The sequence below is a fragment of the Phyllopteryx taeniolatus genome, chromosome 2, assembly GCF_024500385.1.
Source record: "Phyllopteryx taeniolatus isolate TA_2022b chromosome 2, UOR_Ptae_1.2, whole genome shotgun sequence".
Lineage (NCBI taxonomy): Eukaryota > Metazoa > Chordata > Actinopteri > Syngnathiformes > Syngnathidae > Phyllopteryx > Phyllopteryx taeniolatus.
The window spans coordinates 37,976,563-38,002,038 of NC_084503.1; the positions used below are offsets into that span (position 1 = coordinate 37,976,563).

The 25,476-nt window shown below is 39.6% G+C and overlaps 1 protein-coding gene across 4 annotated transcripts; it reads right to left on the reverse strand.

The window, feature by feature from the left end:
• Nucleotides 1-456: 456 nt before the first annotated feature.
• On the reverse strand, nt 457-24,976 carry def8 (differentially expressed in FDCP 8 homolog). 4 transcript variants are annotated; one of them, XM_061766093.1, is made up of 12 exons: nt 24,843-24,976; nt 23,309-23,431; nt 15,207-15,301; nt 14,658-14,807; nt 11,592-11,733; nt 10,344-10,508; nt 6,676-6,803; nt 5,077-5,190; nt 4,638-4,718; nt 3,779-3,919; nt 3,379-3,488; nt 457-1,323 (listed from the first exon to the last, which is right to left on the reverse strand). In XM_061766093.1, exons 1-12 carry the CDS (start codon nt 24,847-24,849, stop codon nt 1,236-1,238), a joined length of 1,344 nt encoding a protein of 447 aa, XP_061622077.1. In that variant the 5' UTR covers nt 24,850-24,976; the 3' UTR covers nt 457-1,235. The 4 variants fall into 4 exon arrangements, with proteins under 4 accessions (XP_061622077.1, XP_061622078.1, XP_061622076.1 ...); XM_061766094.1 differs by having other exon boundaries at nt 3,365-3,488; nt 24,701-24,963; XM_061766092.1 differs by having other exon boundaries at nt 24,701-24,961.
• Between the last annotated feature and the right edge of the window lie 500 nt (nt 24,977-25,476).

The window sequence follows — 25,476 nt, forward strand, 5'->3', positions numbered from 1 at the left end:
TACAGAACCAAATGGTGAGATTCGAGTCGGGGTTGTTTTTGACACCCCAATTTCCCCACCCCTCCACTCAACCCCTAAACTTTCCACTCTGGCTGTGTGAACTGTCTTATGTGTGAAAATCAGTGCAACTGGTTATATGTCCAAGATTACCTCTCGCCCGAAATCAGCTGGGATAGTCTCCAGCTCACCTGTAACGCTAATAAAGACAAGCAGGATAGAAAATGGACAGATTATTGGTGGTTATACAATGTATTGTCCAGGACAGACTCAAGAGGCGGCCTTTATACAGTATATCCAGTGTTTCCCAACCTTTACTGAGCCAAGGCACATATTCTATAGTCGAATGTTATCAGTACACCATCAAACTATATTGTCACACTTTGTGTCAAGGAATTGCACATTAGGGTAAGACCTTCTCCAGAATGATGGAAGAGGCAGTGACTTTAAACAGATACCTTCAAATATTACAATATTTTATTCATGCGTCACTCAAAACATTGATTTTTACAACAGAATCGGATTCACTGACACCACGGATGTCCATTGTTTTGAGAAAAAAAAAAAAAAAAAAAGTAAGTGCATCATGCTGAAAAATAACACAGCAAAGAGTCATTATTTTAAAACAAATATATTAGGTCAACATTTCCACATCATCAAAGGTGTCTTCTGACATCCTTTGGCTAAAATGTGATTTAGGTATATTATGATAAAAACCATTAACACATTGCCAAGAGTATTGTGACATTTGGTTAACAGCTTCTTGTAACCTGACAAATCTCATAGGCACACATTGTGCACAAGTATTCACATCTACTGGATTTGATACACTTGGGTACATCTCTCTGGAACTAAGTCACCATATGGAATGCAAGCTAACGCACCTTTATATGTATCCTTACTAAAACTAGCACATTTATACTATAATTCAAGTTATGAGGAATAATAGACAAACAACCCTGTAACTTTGAATGTCAAAAATGCATACATTTTGCTTCGTGTTAAATAGATGGACCAGCACTGGATATGTAGCATCTTCATCTTTACAATTCAGATTTTATTTGAACCAATCTTCAAGCTAAATAATATTGGCGCTTTTAATTCCTGCATGTAACGTGCAGGATGATAAATAAAGCAGGAGATGACAAAATGTTAGTTGCTTGCTACTCAACCAGGTTTCCTCTATGTACACAACCTCGTTCAGCCAAGTGCAACCTCAAGTTCCTTCATGTGGTCCTTCAGGCATCTTTTGTGTCGTCATCCTGTTTGCGTTCAGTCATCCGGGCACACCGTGGACACGTTGTCGAGTTGTCGTAGTAACAATCCCTAAAGAAAGAAAACCATCTGTTATCCACTGAACATTGATGGCTTTGCTAGTGTTAAATACTACAACTTGGGCACAATTACTTCAGGTCCAAATGGTTCAAACAGGCAATTCAAATTCTTAACTTTATCTTACATAAATCATGTAAATTGTTAATATATACATTATAACAAAATATATTGATGCCTTGAGATATGAGTGACCAGACAACCGAAAGTCATTGTTCGGCTGATTATTTTTTTTGCTTTGACTTATGAGCAAAATGCTGGGATATGAGCGCTGTATAGGCGGCGAACTCAATTCACCTCACAACAAGCAGCAGTTTGGCAGATAGTGAACAATCTTTAAAAAAAAAAAAGATGCTTCAAGCTGTTTTTTTTTTTGCAACTCTCAGTTCAAGTTTATTGTCAAACATAAAATAAATTACGTGTATTTAAAGGTCCCGTATTTTGCCAAGCCAACTTTGTTATAGTATCTGGGATGTAATATTGCCTCTACGGTGCCTCAGTAAACGAGAAAATGAATTAAAATTGTCCATGCATTCTGAGATCCAGACGTTTTTCTGCCAAGACACCTCAAATCAGGTCATTAAAATTTCTTGAGCTTATCTACATCACTACCGAAGATCTCCGCCTACCTCTGCGCTCCCGAGCTAGCACTGTCAACATAACAAACACCTGTGTTCTCACAAGTAAGTCTTCTACATGGAGGCAAACTATCAGAGGAAAGGGGGCTTTGCCAAATATGGACAAAGTGGATACAAAACTGGGCCAAACAAATCGCTGTCAAGAGGGGGCTTTTCTGGCCACTCGTATGACAAAACAAAGGTGTATTTTTTTCTCAAATGAAATTTGACACTTTTATACTAAATTTATATATTATATTACCATATATTAAGGCGGCACGGTGGACGACTGGTTAGAGCGTCTGCCTCACAGTTCCGAGGACCGGGGTTCAATCCCCGGCCCCGCCTGTGTGGAGTTCGCATGTTCTCCCCGTGCCTGCGTGGGTTTTTTCCGGGCACTCCAGTTTCCTTCCACATCCCAAAAACATGCATGGTAGGTTAATTGACAACTCTAAATTGCCTGTAGGTGTGAATGTGAGTGCGAATGGTTGTTTGTTTGTATGTGCCCTGCAATTAGCTGGCAACTAGTTCAGGGTGTACCCCGCCTCCTGCCCGATGATAGCTGGGATAGGCTCCAGCACGCCCGTGAGGAGAAGGGGCTCAGAAAATGGATGGATGGATGGATCATATATTAATAACTTTGATACTACAAAATACAGGACCTTTAAAACTATCACACAACTTTGCTTTCCGTTAGCTTAATGCTAACACACAATGCAAAACACCATAGACGCCTGAACGAATATCATCGATTGTCGCAATGTTAAAACCCTTTCAGCAACATATTGGAACACAAATGCTTCATCAACACATGTAGACAGATAATATAATAATACTCAGGTGTATTTTCTTTATACTCTGTTAAAAAAGTGCATGAATGCAGTTTACAGTCACTTACAGTAGTTGTTACTCTTTCTAGTAATTTCTTTTAATTACTGTATTATACTGCCCCATGTGGCCATATCGCACACACGCGAAGAAGTTCAAATGAATCAATCGTGATTCATAAACTGCTTAATTCTTTACATTCTATTTAATTTGTGTTATTACTCTACCTTTTATAAAGTAAATATTATACAGTTCTGTTTTCTTTATTAGACAATACATTATAAACCTTTTTTTAAGGAGGCTGGAATGGATTAATGGCATTTGCATTCATTTAATTTCGGAAAGACGATTTGAGATGAGTGTTTTGCATTACGAGCGTGATGTACAGAACAAATCAAACTCGTATCTCAAGGCACCACTTACTTATGGTAATCTTACAGATCATATACAATGGATATTTCTTTTCTATTCCTAGTTCATACATAAATTCCAGCCAGCAGCAAGTGCACCATTGAGTGATTAGTATCATGTAAAGAATTCCCTCAATACAATTCAAGAACATGGGTTTTTTTATTTCAAAATTGGCTGACCGTTGACGACAAACCTGTGGAAGACGGCTGAGCAGTCGTGGCAAACCGAGGTGTGACTGTCAAAAGGAAAGAGGATGTCTCCCTCCTTGCACAGCTCGCACACAAAGCCTTTGGCCTGGCAACGCTGCAGGCACACAGACAAAATGGGACGGAATGATTCAGGACTGCTTTCCACTTGCACATACTCTCACCGGCCACTTCTTTAGGTACACCTTAACATAACTGAATTTTAGTACGAGTGCATTAAAAGTGCTCTGACGGAGTCAATCAACTTTGAGCATTATTATCTTTGTAAAGGCAATATATTTGATGTATTGGCTCTCGTTAGATTTTTCAGGCGTACCTAATATTATTATTGAATAAAAAAAGACAAAGACAGACAATAGTGACATGTGTTTTTTTGTGAGTGCTCACGTCGCAATCCAGCTTGATGTGTTTCGCGAATGTGGTGTGGACTTCTGTGAGGGAGCAGCTCAGTCGGCCACTGGAGATGTCAATCAAATCCTGTAGCGAGTACATGTCATCGTTTTCCACAAAGTGCTGGCGGTCCTGAAGCTAGAACGAGAACCCAAAACAAATGCAGGTTAGTGCATCCTGTGCGCATAGTACGACTGTCTCACAACAAATGCACTCACCATAAAGAATAAAACACACACACAAATACACGAACGCACATCAAGACCTTTTTCAGGTTTTTACATCAAGATGGGCATTGGACTTATTTGTGTACAAGTGTGTTCATTTTCCAATTAGAGTTAATATTTTGATGATTTCTGTAAATATTTAGGAGCATGATTGACAGTGATTTGCACATCTGCCTCACGGTTCTGTGGTTCAGGGTTACAATGCAGCCTCGATTGAGTTTCAGTTTGCATGTTTTACCAGGTCTTGTGTGGTTCATCCATGTTAGGTTAATCTAGGACTCTAGCTAAATTGTCCATAGGTGTAAACGTGAGCGTGAATCTTTGTCTATATGTGCCCTTCGATTGGAAGGCAACCAGTCCAGGGTGTACACTGCCGACTGCCCAGTCAGCTGAGGACAAGCACGATAGAAAATGGTTGGATGGGTAGATATATCAATAAAAAATGTGCAACTAATTAAAAAGTAGTAAAATGAGGAGTCAGGACCATTGGGTATAAAGAGATTACCGTTCGACCAACATCTTCTTTTCCCAACTAGATGGTGCTGCTGTACAGGACATGCTACCGAGAGATGACACTGTAGCAGAACTATGCACTGTATGTCAAAGCGAGAAGGAATGTGACTTTGCACCTGAAGTAGAAGTCGAGCCTCCATTGCCTCTTTACAGGTAATAAAATAGGGTTTCATCAGTAGAATATCATGACGCAGTTTCTGTAAACAAAAATCACAAAATCTTTGGTGTTTTTAACGTGCTCTATGACCTGAGAATGAAAATTGTGTTGACTGAAAAGACAAAACATTTCTTAGAAGATATCAGACAAAACTTTTCTTAGTTATCTAAGTTATCGGCCTCCTCAAAAATATGTGGGCCAATTGGTTTGCCCCAAAAAATAATGTTGCATACATTTTAAGTAAAGGTCACTGTGTCTAAATAAATTACTGTATTGTGGTAGGACATTCATAGCTAAAAATTATCACACGTTAACCAAGGTTTTATTTTAGAAAACACTGATGAACATTTTTTTATCTCAAATCTTTGTAAGGCTCAAAACATTTCCTGCCAACTCACTCTTATCTCAACAAGTTCCTCCACAAAGTTAAAGAGCAGCGGGTTGATTTCTTTCAGCTTCAGCACAGGCCGTGACATCATCAGGCCCAGGTAGCGCAGTGAGGATCGACAAACCTGGATGAGGAACAGTCAAGAGTCTGAAAAATATCACACGCAAAGTATCACTTTCATAGACTGGCAACACACATCATGTGACTGTCCTTCATCCTTCTGGTGACCCTAGATCAACTTCTTTAAATTGCCAAATGCCTCAGATGAGGCCGTGTAATTCAATTCCAAGTAAATATCATAAATCACAACTGGCTGACTCACTGTTGGTGACACAAGAAAAGCTCTCAATTTGTACTGTACTGTAGATTATTCCTTTATTACATTTGTTTTTGGTGCCCTATCTGCAAGTGCTGACCTCCAGTGATGCCGGTAAGGCGTTACGCCAAAATACCGCCATTTTGAGTAACGAGGAAAGCACCGCGTTACTTTTCCCGGGAAACTAATTAGACTACAGTTACTTCTTCAAACCAACAATAGTTACTTTAGCATCATCAATGTCAAATTACGAATTTGCAGCAGGTGTTTGGGGGAAAAAAACCAGTCCAGCTGTGCAGAAGCACTTAACAGAGACCGCTCTTTTATTTTTTTTTCAACAAATGGAAGAAAGCGATTGGGACGTGATTCTTTATTACACAATGCACAGTGACGGTGCAGTACCATAAAAGTGCAAAGAAATGCACAATTTCACTGTCGCCACACTATTTTTGTTATTTTCCTTAGTAAAAAGTGTATTTGATTGTTGTTACTCTTTTATTTACATATTAAGAATCCAGTATCCAGTTTTACTGGCGTGTTAAACGTGCAATGCATTGTGGGTTAATTATTCATACCGAAGAGAATGATCATAAATCGATCATGGGGGGGAAGGACTGATTCACTGAAGGATTTACAATACTGAGGTTAAAAAATATTTAGAATGAATAGTGAGAACTTTCAACTCTGTCTGGATTCCAGACTGTGAGCTGGTTTAACATTCTGCACGGCTGACTTCACGTAGTAAGTGCTAAGTGCTAAGTGTGTGTGTGTGTCATTCACTTTCACGTTTACGTACATGCACACACACACAGTTGCCTTCATGGACCACAATCGGCATTCATCTATCAGTTAAGAGTCTTTAAAAAAAAAAAAATGTACCGAGAATTGTGTGCTTGTTTACGTTTAGGTACTTACTGTACTGTGTTGGAATGTAAAGTCTGATCTAAGTTGCTGATTTAATGTGGCTTCAACTACACTAATATTTAAGCTATTTGTTCATGTTGATGACATCATTCTGTAACTTGTGTGGCGTACATAACCAAGTAATGGGTACGGTTAAGCTAATGCTATTTTTTTTGTACAGTGGATAAGTGATATTCAAGCCACTCGGCAGCTGCTGAAAGTAACTAAAAAGTTACCTTTTTCTAACTCGGTTACTTTTGAAATCAAGTCATCAGTAAAGTAACTAAGTTACTTTTTCAAGGTAACTGTGGCTACACTGCTGACCTCACCATATACTGTTCTTCTCTTTTATAGAACAGATATGAAGTGCAAAGAAGTATCGGAGGGTACCTTGCGTGGTTCAAACTCCCAGTTGTGGATAACTCGTGCTGGGATGATGGCTGTGTCATTCCAGTGGCACGTGCTGCAGAAATACTGGCCAGTGTAGTCACACTGCCTGGCCTCACTTGGTACACCCCCTACCAGAATAACATGTTGCATTAAACAAAACTTCCTGACAGTGCACATTGGAGACACTGTTCCACAAGTAAAACAAACAAAATGGAACCAAACAGCTGTGTTTCAGCAGCTGAACATTACAGATTGATGAAGACTTCCTAGAAACACCAATTGACGACAACACAGAATGGGCCCTTGTCCAGATTGGACTCTTGTCCAGACAGTCTTAATAAGATTGAAATCCGGGTTGCTTTCTTTCATGTCAACGGTGTTTATGTGCATTTTAAGAACACTATTTCCTCTTTAAAATGATGTAATTTGTCAGCACTAAACCTTTTTTGTTTTTTAAATTATAATATGTGGTAATTTGGTCTAGCTTGATCATGCTTTGGGGGTGTTTTCCTTCAGCAAGAACTGATATTTTAGTCAAGGTGAACAGTTCCAAATGCCAATCGATTACGGGAGAATATACACAGGCATGTGCAAGGAGGATTAAGGTGAAGACACAGGTTACTTTTATGCACCACAGTGGCCCCTAGTATAGTGTACATCCTAATGAAAAAGTCATGATCTGCCATGAGCAAATTATTAGTTAAGAAACAACATGCAATACAACGCAAAAGCACAATTTTACTTTTTGCCAAAGTGAATTGTGAAAACGGTTATAAAAAAATATTGGACTATGTCGTTTTTGTTCAGAAAAACCAACAACAAAAAACAAAAGGAACCAAATCGGCCTAGTGAATATATTATATTCATTAAGAATTTCACTTCAGGGACATATTTGCATGATCTGTTCAACTGGGAATGTAGGCGATTTTATCATAGTTGACCAGCATCATGAGATGATTTAGGCCCGGAATACACATAAAAAACAATCAACTTGTTTTTGTGCCGTTTTATCCCCTTCGCGACGTTCATTTTACAAGGCTGCCGGCTCTGGCAACCTTCGGGAACACTCGGGAAACATCGGCACGTATGCTGAAGTGTTTCTTTATCTTCGGTTTTGTGAGATCACATGTTACCACGCGAGACTTCGAGATCAGCGGTGGAATAGAATCGTTTGCTGTGTCTGAAATCACTCCCTAATCACTATATAGTGGTTACGCCAGTTTGTAGTGGTGCCCGAATGCTTAGTGATCAAATTCAGCGCCCTACATAGTGTAGTGGCCAACCGATGGTCACGCACCGTGATATACCATATTACATTGTGTCGTCAGAGAAGAAGTACAAGAATGGCAGGACGAGATGCGTTGTTGACGGATGGAGTTAATTTTTCATATAAATCTAAGGAACCTGAAGAAAGCTTCAATTGCTGGCATCAATGTGTTGTGTATACTCTATATAATTACAGTATATGAGGTAATATTTCATTTATATGGGTTCACAGTTGTAGAGGCCCTCCGAGGGAAGTCATAACGACGATGTGGTCCGTGACAAAAATTATTTTGACACCCCGGCCTTAGACCATGTTATGATATTGATTGAACAGGACTGTCTAACTTTAAAAAAAAATATTTTTAATTAATAATACAACGTGTCCACAGGCAAAACGGCTTCAGATCAAATGGAAAGAGACTTCTCATTTTATTGAATGAGTGTGTGCCTGAATATTTGCATGCCAATGTATAGTGGATTTAAAAGGTCTACACTCCCCCCTGCTCAAATGCCAGGATGTTGTGATATAAAAACAAAAAGGGGGGGGGGGGGGGGGGGACCAATGCCACCACCATTCTTTACTTTTGGTATGCTGTTTTCCTGATGATGAACAGTATTGTTTGCGGCAAAAATACTTCTTGGAATTATGGCCAAAAAGTTCAAACTTCACCCTACCCATAATGTAGAACAATGAAGAAGAATGGAGATAAACAGCTAGTACTTTTCAGAAATTCCAGCAGATCTTTCAACTTTACTGTTGGCCTCTTGGCAGCCTCCCTGACATCGTTTGTTCTTGTCTTTTAATAACTTTTTCGGAGAAGTTCAGCTCTTGGAAACATCATTGTTGTGCCATATTTTCTCCACTTGATGATCACTTGATCACGTGTAGACTCTTTATATCCACTGTTTCATTTGAAACATAGCACCTGACAACATTTTTAGTATCTCTTTATGCACAGTGATTCATCACTGATGACTTTTAGCCAGTCATCCACTATAACGCTTTTGTTTCCAGATCAGATCATCAGATCTTTCCTCAAGCGAATATAATTTTATTCAGATGATTTCTTACCCTTCTGTCACAATTTACAATTCTCCTGTTTATCCGTCAAGGAATATTGTTTCAAATTTGAGGCGGGCGTTGATGTGATGTGATTTCTGTCAAGGGCTCTGAATGTCAAAGTGAGGAAATTCAAAGAAATGTGGGTAAACGGCAGAAGTAACTGTGACTCTCTGAGGTAGCCAAATGCCTCGTTATATATTTAGTGACGCAAATGAATATTCAAACAAGATTGCCATGACCATACCCACGATCTAACAAAACCACAGCCAAGGGAACAGGCCTGGTGGAATCAGCGAGGAAAGACGACCCTGTTGAGTTTTACTAGTCTAGCACTGTGAGAAGACACGAGGCGTGTAAAATAAATGGAAGGGCCGCCGGTGAAATACCACAACTCTTATTGTAGTACCTACTAAATTGCCGTTCAGACAATATGCCGTCATTCATTATTTACTCACGCTTTCCTTAAATAACCCCACCATTTTGCTTACACTTGACACACATTTTATCATCTTTTGATTTGTAATCTGTGTTGGATTTCCTTCTATAAGAAGTTCTAGTCCTTCTCTGTTCAAAGCGAAAAATCTGTATTTTTAGATGTGCAGATATGAAAAATGCACAAACCTCAGGAACCGTCGCAGTTGATAGTGTGTAGTACACCAAGTAATCACTGCTTGACAATGAAGAAAATTGGGAAGTGGAGCAAGTAGGTTGCTGAACCAAAAGAATAATTAACGATGATCAATGATTCTCAGTGGTACAGGTACGGCAGGCTCCCAATTTTATTGACGATTATCTTCATATGTTTTTAATTGTTGTATTTATATCTTTTGGCATGATTGGTATTGATGTCAGTGTCACCCTACACTGCAAAGCAAATTTCCCCACTAAGGGATCATACAAATTACTGACTGCAGTGGTGTGTAAAAGAATCACTGCCAAAGTACAGTTAAAGTATATTTAACTTTTAAGTTCAATACATCTCCATTTAAACTTTAAAGAGTGGTTTGCGTTTAAACATTAACTTAGGGGCAATTTGTGTTGAATTTTTATGTGCGAAACACATTAATATTTGATGAACACTTACTACGGCCTACTAAGCTACTGTATTTTAATGTTGGTCATGATGGTGGTACTTGGAGAGCTAAGTAATTTTTGGAGGTGGTACTTGGTGTAAAAACTTTGAGAACCGCTGATATAGATTGCTTGTTTTGGCATGGACTAAAAATTCCAGAAAAATGAAGAAGACCATTTGAATACTGTGACTTGATATTAATTTGTATCTTACCTGTGAATTATTTACTGTGCTCTGAGGTAAAGCACAATGCACGTTCATACTCACTCAGTGAAATCGGTGCCCGACATTCCGCACAACGATAGTCTTGGCGGTCCAGTCCGATCTCGGGGCAGATGCTGAGCTCGTACTCGGACTGATGGCTGACCTTTGACCTCACACAGGGCTTAGTGATTAGGTTCATACACTTACTATGGCAGCGGTAATAGCAACCTGAAGAAGACAATAAAAGATATGAACGAATAATTGGTGCATTTAGTTGACGCTCCAAAATGAAACACAACTTCATAGGAGAAAGCCGTAACAGTGAGAATGGAATCAAACCTCGAGTATGTGCAATAACTATAATCACCAACCACAACATTAGGTACACCTTCACAAGCGGACACGATCCCAAACTTAAGAGATGTATGTTATTACAGGTATTTTTTAAAAATATATATATTTATTCCAGTGGTGGGAAGGCCTATTACAAACCCCAATTGCAATGAAGTTGGGGCGTTGTGTAAAATGTAAATAAAAACAGAATACAATGATTTGCAAATTTTTTCAACCTATATTCAATTGAATAGACTACAAAGATAAGAATGCAACGTTCAAACTGATGATTTTATTTTATTTTTTCCAAAATATTCTCTCATTTTAAATTTGATGTCAGCAACACGGGACAGGAATAACAAAAGACTGTGAAAGTTGAAGAATGCTCACAAAACACCTGTTTGGAACATTCCACAGGTAAACAGGTTAATTGGAAACAAGGGAGTGTCATAACTGGGTATAAAAGAAGCTTCCTTGAAACGCTTGTCGTTGACAAGCAAGGATGGGCAAGGTTCATTACTTTGTGAACAACTCTGTGAGCAAATAGTCTAACAAATTAAGAACAACGTTTCTCAACATACAATTACAAGTAATTTAGGGATTTCATCATCTACGGTCCATAATATCTTCAAATGATTCAGACAATCTGGAGAAATCTCTACACGTGAGCAACAAGGCCAAAAACTAATAGTGAATGCCCGTGACATTACATCCCATCACATTGTCTTGGAAGTGATGTAGATGTTGGGCCAAATTTTGTTGGGCCAAAAGACAATTTGAAGTTGTTACTCTTGCATATATGACACACATTGCATAGGTGGATTACATGCAAAAAAAGTAAGAAAAAGTAAAATTGTACAATGGCCCATGTAAAGCGCAACATCAGATTAAAACAATTTTCGCTGTGTAATTGAAAGTCCCAATGAATGGTACTAATAGCTGGTATATCAGGACTGTGCAGTGGATTGGGTGCCTCACCTGTGCAGGTGTACCATGTCTGGATGAGGCCCCAGATGATGGTACTACATTTGTCACAGGTTTGTTTGACACTCTTGCTCTTTTCTTTAGAGAATCGATGCTCTAGAACCATTCTCAGATTAGGCTCATCCTCATCTGGATCCTGATAGGAAATACAGTGCCAAGAACATTATTTGAAAAGTTGCAAAAATTGCAAGCAAAGAATGTATAGAAAATACTGTACCTATATTAGTGTCTGTTTGATACATGCATATGCCTTTAAGAGGTGGAGCCTGATGGTGTGTGACCTTGGTGAGTATTTGTGTGAGTATCTGGGGTGTGAGCTGTGGTCGACAGCAGCTCCTGCATGAGTGTGCTTGTGTTTTACTGTACTCCCAGCTTTCAAGAAACGGCTGAAAAGCTTATTAGCGACTATGACTATTCTTTCCCATTACAGTAAGAGCATTACAGTACGGTACACTGTAAAAAAAAATTGTTTTTTCAAAAAGCGATCGCTATAAACAGCAGATTTCCACAATACAGTGGATCCCCGCTATTTGCGAGCGAAATGGACCGGGCCGGACCGCAAATAGCGAAAATCTGCGGATAATTAGTGCCTGTTATAACAGCAATGAAAAAAAAAAAGTTTAACCCCCCCAATTTTTTTTAATAAGCAGGTATATACCGCCAATCAGCAATTTTGGCATCGGGTCCTCCAAAAAAGGGAAAACGTGAAAATATTTTGAAAAAAATTTATCGTGTATTGGAACGGCAAGGCCAATTCCTTTGTTTTTGTTGTACACTTAAGACATTTGGGTTTCAGATCAAAAGATGAATAGGAGACAAAAGTTTAGAATTCCAGTTTTTATTTGACAGTGTTTACATCTAGATGTGTTAAACAACGCAGGACAGAGCACCTTTTGTTTGAAGTCACCCACTTTTCAAGTGAGCAAAGGTATTGGAACAGACATTATTAAAATAAAGTGAATAACATTTAATATTTGGTGGCATAAACCTTAATTATAATAACTCCCTTCAGTCTCCTAAGGAGGTAAAATGCATGCTCGATTGGGTTAAGATCCGGTGATTGACTTGGCCATTTTCCCCCTGATGAAGTCCTTTTGTTGTGTTGGCAGTATGTTTTGGGTCATTGTCTTGTTGCATGATGAAGCTTTCCCCGATTAGTTTGGATGCATTTTTCTGTAAATTGCCAGACAAAATGGTTTTGTAGACTTCAGAATTCATTCATTCATTCATTGTGAGTTATATCATCAATCAAGACTAATGAGCCCGTTCCAGAAGCAGCCAGGCAAGCCCAAGCAATGACATTACCTCCACCATGCTTCACAGACACACAGCTTGTGTGTTTTGGATCATAAGCAGATCCTTTCTTTCTCCATACTTTGGCCTTTCCATCACTTTGGTAGAGGTTAATCTTGGTCTCATCAGTCCATAAAACTTTGATCCAAAACAGGCTCATTTCTGTAATTCTTAGCAAAATCCAATCTGGCCTTCTGATTCTTTTTGCTGATGAGTGGTTTGCATCCTGTGGTATGTATGGCCTGTATATTTCTTTCTTCGAACAGTGGATTGTGATACCTTCACTCCTGCCCTGTGGAGGTTCGCAGTGATGTCACTGACTTGTCTTTGGGTGTCAAAGCTCTCAATGTTTCTGTCATCAACTGTTGTTGATACCCTTGGCCGACCTGTTCGATGTCTGTTGCTCAGTACACCAGTAGTTTCTTTCTTTTTCAGAACATTCCAAATTGTTGTATTGGCAATGCCCAAGGTTTGTACAATAGCTCTGATCAATTTTCCATCTTCTCTCAGCTTCAAAACGGTTTGCTTTTCTCCCATAGACAGCTTTCTGGTCTTCATGTTTGCTTACCAGTAAATGCAGTTTTCACAGGTGAAACTCAAAAACAAGCACTATATAATGTTTAAGCAATCCTTCAAAAACGCAAAACCTGAGCAACTAGAAACACCCAGTCACATGTTCCAATACTTTTGCTCACGTGAAAAGTGGGTGTTTTGAAACAAAAGGTGCTCTGTCCTGAGGTGTTTAACAGATCTCGATGTAAACACCAACAAATAAAAGCTGGAATTCTGAACTTTTGTCTCATATTTATCTTTTGATCTGAAACCCAAATATCTTCAGTATACAAAAACAACAAATGAATTGACCTTGCTGTTCCAGTACTTTTGGAGGGGACTGTATATTGCACACAAGTCACAGTCAAGGTTTTCGTGTAACAAGGTGCAACATAAATTTAACCAGGTAGTTAAATTTCAACAAACTCCGGGTAACATTAACACACAAACAATAATGATTAACATCCTTATTATGGAAAAAGCATGCCGCAATGCATAGTAGGGACCGAAGAGCAGCCGATCGCAGCAAAAGTACACAAGAGCTTCTTTTTTTTTTTTTTCTTTCTTCACAAGAACCATTGACAGTTTTTTTTTAAGTGAATGAGGAGTTGGGGTCCTGTGTGTTCTCCAAAAACATGGACATATTCAACACCGTTAATAGTGTTACAAACGCATATGGTGGCTTGGACAAGCAGCTGTTGTGAGGGATGGTGGACTTGCTTTGCCAGGGTTCCTTCAACAAAGAAGACTGAACTTTACTGCCCTATACTGTACTGTGATTATACATTTGAGTGAGATGCCCTATTTGGGGATTTTGAATGACATGGAGGCCAAATATAGTGCAATATTAAAGCGGATAGTAGTGATTTTCCGCAACAGACAGATACGTTAAAAAAATTCTGCCAAATGACGCGCGAACTGAACAAAATAAAAACAGCGAGATTGTATTGACATTCATTCGATCATCCTCCTTGACATGTAATGCCCACAGACATTTGTGTTCAATGAGTTTCACATTTTAATAGCATTTAATAATAATAATAAGACACAAACGTGCACAATTTACAGTACCATTTCAATGTTTCTAGGTTTACAGCGCTTTACGTGGATGAAGCATCACATATATTGATTACATTCAATATAAAGATGTACTACAGCCATCAGTTTGTTCAACTTGCATTATATATGAGTATGATTGATATCAAAAGAACCAACCTTCAGCTCCTGCAGTTTAAGCCGAAGATGGATCAGTTTCACCACCGTGTCCTTTTGTCTTTCTGAGTGTTCTGGCAGCTCCACGATCAGCTTCTTGCATTCCTCAATGGCCAGTTTTAACTGCTCTATGTCGTAGGCCACAAATGAACCCTGCGGTCAAAGAATAGAATGAAAATTGGTGTCTGTAATAAGCTTGTAATGATACACGTATCAAAAGCAAAATCCTGACACTTTGTCGTCTTTGAAATGGCAGAACAGCGATATGCGCCACGGTGCTACCAAATGTAATTATTATTATCAGAATTAATGTTACTTTAGTTATAATTATTATTATCAATTTTAAAAAAACTACTAGTAACCCTGAAATTGCAGCCCCTCTAAGCTCATTAAGGTCAGCAGTATTGGAGCATTAAAGTTACTGTGGTTCAGAAATCGAGATACGAATTGAATCTTGACTTTGGTGTACTGTCACAGTTTTGTTTTGTAAACGCTTAGCAACCAAGTTCATTTGAATATCATACAATATTAACCAAATACAGAACTGGTTACCACAGGTCTGGAGAAGTGGTCCTCAGCTAGACCAAGATCCATGGTTCCGTCTGAACTTTGGATTCTGGTCCCAGTAAACAGCTCTTGTCTTGTTTCTGCAAAAGCAAGACCATGAGGCAAAAAACAAAATGTTACTTAGATACATACACATTACTTGTCACTAATATAAATTCTCATCCACTGAATCACCTCTCTAATATTCTAAAAGAAGCAGATGCGTGACTGACTCTACCACTGTGTCATTAAAACCGCTGGTGCTCACCAATTATCTGAACTTTGATCTTCCATCTCTTTGTGTCTTTCACGCCAATATATTGTTACAAGCTGTTACGAAATCACTTGACGTTTTACATTTTTCTCCCATGTCCACCATTTGCTTTGTCCCTAAAATGTTAAATACTTATGACATGAATATGAGATTACTTGTGGTGGTATAATATGTCTTCAATGTTTTAGTATTTAGTAGAGGCTTAATGTGGTTACACGCAAAGGATTTTACTCTAGCTGGTGTTATATTTTTATGGTCTGTAAAAGCTGCTACAAACTATAACCTTAACGAGGATTGGCAATATCCTAAGGTGGATGCAACATTCAACAGAGAAAGAAAATGAAATAAGCACAAAGTTTCATGTAAATGAGTTGTTCCTCCGAACCCTGCGCCCTAAAAACACTGGTCACCGGTGCTCAGGACAGGAGAGGACGTGCGTTTAAGGCTTGCTTGAGGTATGTTCACGTACTTTTAATACGATACGGCTCGCAAGCAGGCAACAAAAACGTTATGTAGCCTATCAAGCTAGTGGTAGCACGAACGGTTGTACGTAAACATGCCGCCGTTCTCTCGAATCATGCTCTAACGTTTCGGTGTGAGTGAAGTAAAAGTAAAGTAAAATAAAGTAATTTAATTTCAGTAAGTTAGCACCCATTATTTCCTTCATGTAATGTTGGTTTGACCTGACTGATTAGAATACACGATCTGACAAGAGCAGTGATTTCCAACCTTATGGAGCCAAGGAACATATTTTACAATTGAAAAATCTCCCGGCACACCAACAAACAAAAATGTCACAAAAAGTGGATACATTAATTACTGTATTTACGTCCTTCCATCTAATAGAAGACCCTTCATTTGTTCTGTCTGTCACTAAGCCTCACTGGCATAAATAGAGGAACAAAGATACATTATTTATTGTACCGTATTTTCATGACCATAAGGCGCACTTAAAAGTCTTAAATTTCCTCCAAAATGGACGGCGCGCCTTATAATGCGCCGCGCCTTATGTGTGCGCCGAGTTCCAAAATCTGTAAATGTTGTTGTGTGACTTTGATGAGCGCGCCGCTTGACTGACTAGGAGCATTTCCTGCCGACATGCTGATTATATAGAGGAAGGCGGACGTGACTGAGGACAGCATGCGGACGTTAAAGGGGGAAGGGTGCGCGTGAAAGAGGACACTAAAGGCACGCCCCCAGTAGGTATATATTGGCTAAGGACCCCTGAAAATGGCACCGACGAAGACACCTTTAGGAAGCACAGTTTAAACTGCAAGCTATCAGTTACGCGGAGGAACATGGGAATCGAGCAGCTGCGAGAGAATTCAAGATCAACGAATCCATGGTTCGCAAGTGGATGCCTGGGCTACGGTATCTGCTTTGACTGTTGTCCGAGCTTTCGCGAAAGCCAGCATCATTGCTGAACAGCCCCCCGGCAACGAGACTGACTCCGACAATGACGGAAGGGATCCCGGCATGTTTGATGGCAAATGGCTGTTCATTTCGGATACAGAAGATGAGGACTTTCATGGATTTATGGATGAGGATTGATTAAAAAAAATAACGTGAGTACATTGTTAAATACTTTTGTTAAGTAGAATAAAGTACAACCGAACTCACTGTTTACATTGTTAGATACTTCAATAAAGTACAACCAAACTCAGTTTTGCTCCCGCTGCCTTTTTAAAAACATACGGTAGCATGCATGCTTAGCGTATGTTTTAAGCTAGTGTATGTTTTACCATGCCTGCGCCCAATAATACGGTGCGCCTTATCTTCTTTTCCTTTCAGCTTGTCCCTTTAGGGGTCGCCACAGCGCGTGATCCTTTTCCATGTAAGCCTATCTCCTGCATCCTCCTCTCGAACATCAACTGCCCTCATGTCTTCCTTCACGACATCCATCAACCTTCTCTTTGGTCTTCCTCGAGCTCTCTTGCCTGGAAGCTCCATCCTCATCATCCTTTTACCAATATACTCACTGTTTCTCCTCTGTATGTGTCCAAAACATCGAAGTCTGCTCTCTCTAACTTTGTCTCCAAAACATCGAACCTTGGTTGTCCCGCTGATGAGCTCATTTCTAATTTTATCCAACCTGGTCACTCCGGGAGCGAACCTCAACATCTTCATTTCCGCCACCTCCATGTCCTGTATTATTTTAACATACTTCTCTGCCACTCCAGACTTCCGCATGCAGTACCACAGTTCCTCTCTGGGTACTCTGTCATAGGCTTTCTCTAGATCTACAAAGACACAATGTAGCTCCTTCTGACATTCTCTGTACTTTTCCATCAACCTCCTCAAGGCAAATAATGCATCTGTGGTACTCTTTCTAGGCATGAAACCATACTGTTGCTCGCAAATGCTCACTTCTGTCCTGAGTCTAGCCTCCATTACTCTTTCCCATAACTTCATTGTGTGGCTCATCAACTTTATTCCTCTATAGTTGCCACAGCTCTGCACATCACCCTTGTTCTTAAAATGGGCACCAGCATACTTTTCCTCCATTCATTAGGCATCTTCTCACGGACTAGAATTATATTGAACAAGCTGGTCAAAAACTCCATAGCCACCTCTCCTAGATGCTTCCATACCTCCACACGAATGTCATCAGGACCAACTGCATTTCCATTTTTCATCCTCTTTAATGCCTTCCTGGTCCACCACACTTGCCTCTTCTACTCTCCCTTCTCTCTCATTTTCCTTATTTATCAACTCCTCAAAGTATTCTTTCTACCTAGCTAGAACACTGCTGGCACCAGTCAACATATTTCCATCTCTATCCTTAATCACCCTAACCTGCTGCACATCCTTCCCATCTCTATCCCTCTGTCTGGCCAGCTTGTATAGATCCTTTTCTCCTCATTTAGTGTCCAACTTGCCATACATGTCATCATATGCCTCTTGTTTGGCCTTTGCCACCTCGACCTTTGCCCTGTGTCGCATCTCAATGTATTCCTTTCGCCTCTCCTCGGTCCTCTCAGTGTCACACTTCTTCTTAGCTAACCTTTTTCCTTGTATGATTTCCCTTACTGTGAGGTTCCACCACCAAGTCTCCTTCTCTCCTTTCCTGCCAGAAGATACACCAAGTACTCTCCTGCCTGCCTCTCTGATCACCTTGGCTGCAGTGGTCCAGTCTTCTGAAGCTCCTCCTGTCCACCGAGAGCCTGTCTCACCTCTTCCAGAAAAGCTGTACAACACTCGTCCTGTCTCAGCTTCTACCATATGGTTCTGTGCTCTGCCTTTGTCTTCCTAATCTTCCTCCCCACCACCAGAGTCATTTTACACATCACCATCCTATCCTGTCTAGCCATACTCTCCCCTCCCACAACCTTACAGTCGGTAACCTCCTTCAGATTACATTGTCTGCACAAGATGTAATCCACCTGTATGCTTCTACCTCCGCTCTTGTAGGTCACCCTATGTTCCTGCCTCTTCTGGAAAAAACTGTTCACTACAGCCATTTGCATCCTATTTGCAAATTCTACCACCATCTGTCCCTTACCCACTTACCCACATCTGTCCCTTACCCACTTACCCATCACTTCTTCATCACCCCTATTACCTTCACCAACATGTCCATTACAATCTGCACCAATCATGACTTTCTCTCAGTCTGGGATGCTCAGAACTACTTCGTCTAGCTCTTTCCAGAATTTCTCTTTCACCTCTAGGTCACATCCTACATGTGGGGCATAGCCACTAATCACATTACACATAACACCCTCAATTTCAAGTTTCAGCCTCATCACGCGATCTGATACTCTTTTCACCTACAAGACATTCTTAGCCAACTCTTCTTTTAAAATAACCCTGACTCCATTTCTCTTCCCATCTACACCATGGTAAAATAATTTAAACCCTGCCCCTCATCATGTCAACCAACTCCCGAGATTTTCCTGTCATAGTCCCAACATTCAAAATCCCCACAGTCAGTTCTAGGCTCTGTGCTTTCCTCTCCTCTTTTTGCCGAAGAACCCGCTTTCCACCTTTTGTTCTTCTTCGACTTCGACCCACAGCAGCTGAATTTCCACCGGCGCCCTGCAGGCTGACGCCGCCGGTGGCGGATATTGTTAATCCAGGCCACGACCGATCCGGTATGGAATTCTTTGGATGAACGCTCATATTTGTTTGGCAAGGTTTTAAGCCGGATGCCCTTCCTGACGCAACCCTCTGCATTTATCCGGGCTTGGGACCGGCCTACAGTTTGCACTGACTTGTGGCCCCCATAGGGCTGCATTAGGTAAAAATAATAATAATAATAATTAACAAAAAAAAAAGATATGTGGTTCCCAGTGGTTTGTGCCCCCATAGGGTTGCATTCCATATGTATGTGTTAAATACAGAAATAGACCCCGTAAGTGGGACTGCGCCTTTTAATACGGTGCACCTTATGGTCGCGAAAATACGGTAAATATAATTTTTGGAGCAATTAAGCACACAACTATATACCGTAAATGAACAGGTCATTTAAATAGAGACATTCCTCCATCTTGTGATCGGATCGGTTATCGTTTTTTTAAACTCGTTGATCAGTCCCAAAAATTCTGATTGTGTAAAGCCTATTTAGAATCAGTTCATTTTGATATCAATCTTCACCAGCTGTTCAGTGAATATGTGATTGCGTCTGCTTTGCTTGAAGTCAATCCTCATGTTGTGACTTTGATGTTGTGTATTATTGTCTATATTTAGTTTAGTTAAAATCTTGTGAGTGATGAAAGATGCACTAATTTTCTCCCCAATTTGTACTTTTGCACCCTTTTTTGTCATGCTAACCCATTTTAGACTGTTTTTCGCCATAACATTCATGGGCATATCGGGAGTATCGGTGCTTGTTGTGTGCACCTTCACTGGTAGCCTCTTTACAACAGCTCTGTTAATTTCTCCCTTTCCACTTTCCACCCTTTTTGCGTCATGTTAAGCCGTTTGCACTATTGCGGTGTTTTAGCGGTGGTATTTTATTGAGCAGAGATTATCGGCGCTATCTGACCTTCGCCGTTTGTCTACGATAACAAAACCGCGATGAGCTTCGCCTGCATGGAGCTGGCCGGCTGATGTCCACTTGGCAAAGAATGCATTCCCCGAGGAGATATGGAGAGCGATGAGAGCCGGCGATAAAGTAAAGCGAGAAAGAGGATTAAATGGGACTGGAGAATTGGCCCATTCCTTTTGTATGTGTGTTACTCACCAAGGCATGAACTATCAGGTGTTAGAAAACTGCAGCTGTTTGTTTACATTCGAACTGCTCTTGTAGAAAACGTGCGTGATGTCATGCATGCTGGGATAGCGAGATTATAATTTCAGCATCCCGCCCAGAGACATCTATGATTCCAGCCGATGATTTTGGCGCCCTCATACTTGTTGTTGGAGACTTCATTGTTGCGCCTCTCTCTCATCTACCAACAGCTTCACACGTGCAGCAAGCTGGAATAATACTCTGCAATATTCTAAATGACAATGTAACAGGAGCTCTTGTACATTTTAATTGGAAAATATTTGCATTATTTATTTTTGTATTATTTTAAATATTGTCTTTTATGTTTTCTGTACAGCACTTTGTTATAGCTGTGGTTGTTAAACTGCTATAGAAATAAATGTGCCGCAATGTCAAAACTAAACACTAGAGTGCACTACAGTATTAAGGACATTATTTAGGAGCAAGTACATCTCAGTACGAATAATATAAGTGATTAGAATTGATTGGAAATACTAATTAAAAGTGGATCACCACTAACCTTTTTCTCATATAAACATGAATTGATAGAAAAACATGGGTGCGCATTGTATATGAAAAGAAGACTTCTTGATTTGGGGGGGGGCACGGGGCTCAACTTTGGGGGTGCACATTGCATATTGACTGGATTTTGCAAAGCAGGCTACAACTGGAACAACACGAATGAGAGATTAACAAAAAACATTTTTCAAACAAATACTCGTTACCTGCGTACACCTCTGAGCAAAACATATAAAGAGCAGGCAATGAAGCTGAAAATACCGGCAGCACAGCCTAACTTTTAGTCAAAACGGTTCCAATTCCCTTACTAATGTTGTTTTAACTTGTTCCTGTTACTGAACTAATGCTTGCGTAGGATTTTCAATTCCTCTGGCCAAGCAATTGCCTTTGCAACATCCTTAAAAAAATGATAAACTGATCTAAAATGGGTTATTCACTTTTCATAATCCACTATCCCATGATTTTTTTCCAAAGAAAAACATTCCCAACTCTTATAATTCCTGGGTGCACAGACTTCCTAGCAAAATGACAAAATAAAGACTGTGACAGTTTTCTCTCCTGCAGTCTAATCGCTGGCTGCATGGAATCATGTCAGCACTTTAATCTGTTTCCCCTCTATAAACGTTCCCTTCCTTTTGGCAAAAAGTAATGTCCAGTGGGTCCAGTCAACAATCAACATCATTTTATATTATTTCAGATAAACTATTTCCACAATCCTTATTCCAAGACGAAATCATACTGCAACAATTAATTCAACATTCGAGTCTCTGGGCTATACAGAAGCTCAACTGTCACAGAATTAAGAAATAACTAAGGCCTACTAGTTCTTGTTGAAATCACCAGCTTGTTATGTAATATTTCCACTTACTTAATTGAGCATTTGATGTTAGTGGAAATTGTACAGCTCTTTTACTTCTTGTTCAGTGTTTTTTTTTTTTTTTTACTGTAGACCTACTAGGAAGAAAAATACATGGGCCAGAACTATTTTGTCTTTGCTGCTCACTGCCAACTCCTATACTAAACTCCAACTCCGGCTAAACGCGGTGCAGAGCGTCCTCTATGTCACTAATCCTTGCACCCTTGGCAGCGAATAAGACTACACTTCTAAAATGTGTCATTATCACTAAAGGTGGACAAGGAGAAGCTAATCATGTACACACCGAGCAAGAAGAGAGAGCAGAAGGAGAAGAAGTCACGCTAACAGCTAACCCAACTAGAAATGTAGAGTAGCAAAACACCAGAATAAGTGCTTTGAAAAGCAAATTAGAAAGCAAATGAATATATCAAGAGAGAAAATAACACAACAGGAAAACCAGGAATGAATCAGTATGTTATTTCATATGTCAACCAGAAAAAGCCTTACTTGACTGAGTTTTAATTTTTAGTTTTCAGATCTGTACAATTAGTGATGCGGACTTTGTATCGGTCCGTTGTGGTAAAGAAGGAGCGAAGCCAAAAGGCGAAGCTCTCAATTTACCGGTCGATCTATGTTCTATGAAGAGCTGGATGAAGTGGCTGGGGAGAGGGAAGTCTGGGCGTCCCTGCCTAAGCTACTGCCCCCGCGACCTGACCTCGGATAAGCGGTAGAAAATGGATGGATGGAGATCTGTACAATTATTGCTCCCCAAATTACATTATCTTGTTGCATGTGTTTGTGTTGCTTTGGGGCCATATCACCCAGCCCTAGACTCAATGAAGTATGCTTTCGTCATTTATGATTTAATAATAACAATAAATATACAGTAGCTTAGAATTAAATTTGGCTCAGTGAACTGAGCGTTTTTTTTTTCCTTGTGTTTTTGTTTGTTTTTGCTAATAAGCCACAAATAATACAGGTTTTATGATCCAGAAAGATTGAGTTTGGAGCAGATTATTTTTCATTGTTTTTCTAGATCAGGACACATTTTTCTACATTTCCATTTTAACTCTCTGTTAGGCTTCAATTAGATAAATTCATTAGGAACTAATTAAATGTCTTCTTCTTTTTTGTTGTTGTTTTTTCTGCATTACTCTCGGATAAACCAAGAAAAGTAACAATGACCCTCAAGTGAAGTTATAATCCACACTTGAGAACAGTGAGTCGTGATAAATATTAAATATTACCTTGCTGTGGGGGCGTCCTTCCCCTTTGGGGACCATCGTCTTTCTCTCCTCGATCGAAGGGATTGAGGCGGGTTTGGCGGAATTGTGCCAGTCTCTCGTCATACTCCATTTCATCGGCTACATCTGAGTAAGACAGGACAGAAGATAATGGACATTATAGTGTCATATTACGTCTGCTCAATTTCTCCAGCAGAGGCGCTGGTGATAACTAACCTCAAGTAGTTTGCAGCCTGAGCTACATCTGCACTACGACAGCAGCATTATTCTGAGAAACAACAAGCAACACTGGCAAGGAAACAGGAGCTCAAAATAATAACAATAATTATAATAATAATAGCAATACTCTCCCGAAAATAGCTTGGTTAGGCTCCGGCATGCTTGCGACCCTAATGAGGACAAGCGGTATGGAAAATGAATGAATAATAATAATAATAATAATAATAATAATTCTTTCAAAAGAGCCAAAGGAACTATGTATGCTTTTACACAATGGAACGACATCCTGCAATTTGATAATTAGAAGTGTGATGTCTTCAGCGCCGGCTACGATGTGTAAAATACTTTTCGGACCGCAACAATTGTTTTCAACACAACAGGGAGGGAGACGTGTGAAACCTGAAGATCCCCTTCCATCACAATCCATTTTTTTCCTACTGTTTTATGCTTAACATAGGTCAAAATGAGTCTGTGACATTAAGTTTGACATCTATGCGCTTTGTCCATTGAAGGCAAAAGTCAATCAACAGCAATGAGGCTTGCAAAACGACTGCATCATATTTCCATTTATTTGTGACGTAAAAAGTTAACTCATTATTCAAGTACCTGCCCACTCAACTCAGCTGACCGGGCAACATTTGCAGGTTTTAAGCGAGCAAGTATACACATATGTTGTGTTTTACAACAATACTTATAATAATTTATGATGTAACAGTGGATGAAACGGCAAAAGCTTGTGGTCATTTTCACCAGCGATGATCATTACAAGTACTGTTCCTGTTACCGCCTTTTGCTACAGTCCATGTGTGTCAAAATATTAGAAACAGCTCCCAGTATGATGCAGTGCATATCGACACCACTACAAATTACACCCAGAATAATAAACATATTGATAAATAATAACCCTCTGAGAGTGTCAATCAAAACCCTTTTATACAGCTCTTATATTTGATCTCTTTTAACAAACAAACAAACAAAAAATGCAATTATCTCGCAACCAGGCCTAAATGCAGGGTGCAGGAAAAGATCAATAATCAAAACATTCGAACTGCACTCCTATTCTTTGAACGAGCTTAGCATATTGGGCAACGATAAATGATCACTCCATCAAATGAAATAAACATATCGTTACTGATTATCTGAAAAATCCGTAACTGTTTCGAATCATGTAGTTACCATTTAAGGTGAATAAAGGAGATCGGCTCATCAGTGCATGTCAACAAGCGACACAGCTAACAGTCATGTTTTCATGCTAGATCGCTAGCTCATTAAACGGGAGGCAGTGACCTAGTATTAGTTCAGCTAGTTTCGATCTTACTTGTCATTCAGTCGGCACCACTTATTTGCGTTTAATGTTCGACGCGTGTGGGGATTAATGAGTAGTTCTGCTCGTAAGTTTGTGTCATCACCAACACAGCCAAAGACTTGATGAAACTTGACCATGCAATAAGCATCAAATTTCCGGTGAATATTTTCAGAACAAAATTATCTTTGCTTAATTGGAGCGTTATTATGTGATCATATGAGTTGGTTTTTTTTTAAAGGAGTGTGTCGGATTTTAAATAACATAATACGTCGCTCTATTGCCAATTTTTGCACTTAAATGTACCCTTTTATAATTTATTTTGAAATGAAATATCTTTTTTTCCCGAGCTCTCATTTCCTTCCATCGCTCACCAGACAAAAGCTTGTCTAAATCCATCATTTTAACCCACTGGTATTGATTAACTGCCACAATGGCACATTATAATTTATATTAACGGCAAATAATTGTGTGAGGTCCATCTAATGGGTACCGCATTACCACAAATGTCATCGCTGTGTAATATGGAGTAAATGGGAAAAGCGGAAAAGTGATTTTCAAAGTTCCAGTAGTCAAATTATTGTGACATAACCAGAAAAAATAAAAATAAAATACTCTTCGGTAAAAATATTACATTTAGGATGGAATG